This window comes from Aegilops tauschii, chromosome 1 (assembly GCF_002575655.3).
Source record: "Aegilops tauschii subsp. strangulata cultivar AL8/78 chromosome 1, Aet v6.0, whole genome shotgun sequence".
Lineage (NCBI taxonomy): Eukaryota > Viridiplantae > Streptophyta > Magnoliopsida > Poales > Poaceae > Aegilops > Aegilops tauschii.
In genome coordinates, this window is record NC_053035.3 from 439,249,351 (window position 1) to 439,251,114 (window position 1,764).

Below are 1,764 nucleotides of genomic sequence, written 5' to 3' on the forward strand. Positions count from 1 at the left end.
TGTGGCTTAGGGCGAAGTGAGAGGCCGTGGCGATCCAACGCGTCAGGAGCCGCTAAGGAGAACGACGGGTGGCCAAGCCGGCCAGCCCCCGAGCCCCCGGGCCGAGCGAGTCGACCTGGCGGTCGGGCTGGTTTAAGAGGAAAGCAATGCACAAATGTAGGAGACACAATAGCTTGGTCGCAAAAGGGAAGCCCCCGAGCGTCGTTCGGGGATCCCATAGTTTTCAGATGATTACAAAAGGCAGCGATACATACGTGCACACGGCTAACTGTAAAACGGGCGGAGGAGCTCTGCATTCCATGGCCGGGTTGTTTCTTCGCCGGCAGTATCCCTCTTGCGCTTGTTTGACTTGCGGGCATCGATGAGGTAGCACGTGTTGTGGTCGCACTAGGCCTTGCTGACGATGAAGGGGCCCTCCCATGGGGAGGACAGCTTGTGTTGGCCGGTCTGCTCTTGGACGAGCCGGAGGACGAGGTCTCCCTCTCGGAAAGCGAGGGGCTTGATCTTCTTGATGTGGTAATGCCTCAGGCCTTGCTGGTAGATGGCTGAGCGAATGAGCGCTAGGAGACATGCTTCTTCGAGCAGGTCGACGCCGTCTTCGCGGGCTTCCTTGGTTTCGGTTTCCGTGTACATCGTGACGCGCGGCGAGTCGAACTCGACGTCGGTCGGGATGACGGCTTCTGCTCCGTAGACGACGAAGAACGGGGTGAACCCGGTCGACCTATTTGGCGTGGTGCGGAGACTCCAGAGGACGGCCGGCAGCTCGTCAAGCCAACTGCCGGGTGAATGGATGAGCGTCTCGACGAGTCGTGGTTTGATGCCGGATAGGATGAGGCCGTTAGCCCGCTCGACCTGGCCATTGGACTGCGGATGCGCGACGGAAGCCAGGTCGAGGCGGATGCCGGAGACGGAGCAGTACTGCGCGAGCGCACCCTTGGCGAAGTTGGTGCCGTTGTTCCTGATGATGTTGTTCGGCATGCCGTAGCGCACCGCGATGTCCTTGATGAATCGAACGGCCGTCAGCCTGTCCAGCTTCTTGATCGGCCTTGCTTCGATCCACTTGGTGAACTTGTCCACCGCCACCAGCAAATGTGTCATGCTGCCTCGAGCGGTCTTGAAGGCCCCCACCATGTCGAGTCCCCAGACCGCGAAGGGCCGGGCGATCGGGATGGTCCGGAGTGCCGACGCCGGCTGGTGGCTGCGCTTGCTGAAGCGCTGGCATCCCTCGCACTTGGGGACGAGTGACTCTGCGTCTTCGAGGGCCGTGGGCCAGTAGAAACCATGGTGGAAAGCCTTGGCCACCAAGGACCGTGAGGCGGCGTGGTGCCTGCACTCGCCCTGGTGTATGTCGAGGAGAATCTCAATGCCCTTGTCTTGCTCGACGCAACGCTGGAATACGTCGGTGGAGCTGCGCTTGACGAGCTCGTTGTTGATGATGCTGTAGGCGGATGCCCGGCGCTACACTTGCCGAGCTTTAGTCTCATCCATGGGGAGGACCCCGTTCTCCAGCAACTCCGAGATGGGCAGGGCCCAGGATGGTGCCGTCACCACGGCGAAGACAACCACCATTTCGGGCTCTGGGGCGGCAGCCCCCGGGCCGGGTTCGACAGTCCTAGGGCCGGGTTGAGGCGTGGCCGGGTCGGCTGGAGCAGTCCCCGGGCCGGGTTGAGGCGCGGCCGGGTTGGCTGGAGCAGTCCCCGGGCCGGGTTGAGGCGCGGCCGGGTCGGCTGGGACGTGGATGGACTCGGAGTTCGGAGACGGCTT

The 1,764-nt window shown here is 62.6% G+C and overlaps 1 protein-coding gene across 1 annotated transcript; it reads right to left on the bottom strand.

Annotated features, from left to right (window-relative positions):
• Positions 1-387: 387 nt before the first annotated feature.
• LOC141037610 (uncharacterized) lies at positions 388-978 on the bottom strand. The gene is made up of 2 exons (XM_073506390.1): positions 744-978; positions 388-545 (listed from the first exon to the last, which is right to left on the bottom strand). Exons 1-2 carry the CDS (start codon positions 976-978, stop codon positions 388-390), a joined length of 393 nt encoding a protein of 130 aa, XP_073362491.1.
• Between the last annotated feature and the right edge of the window lie 786 nt (positions 979-1,764).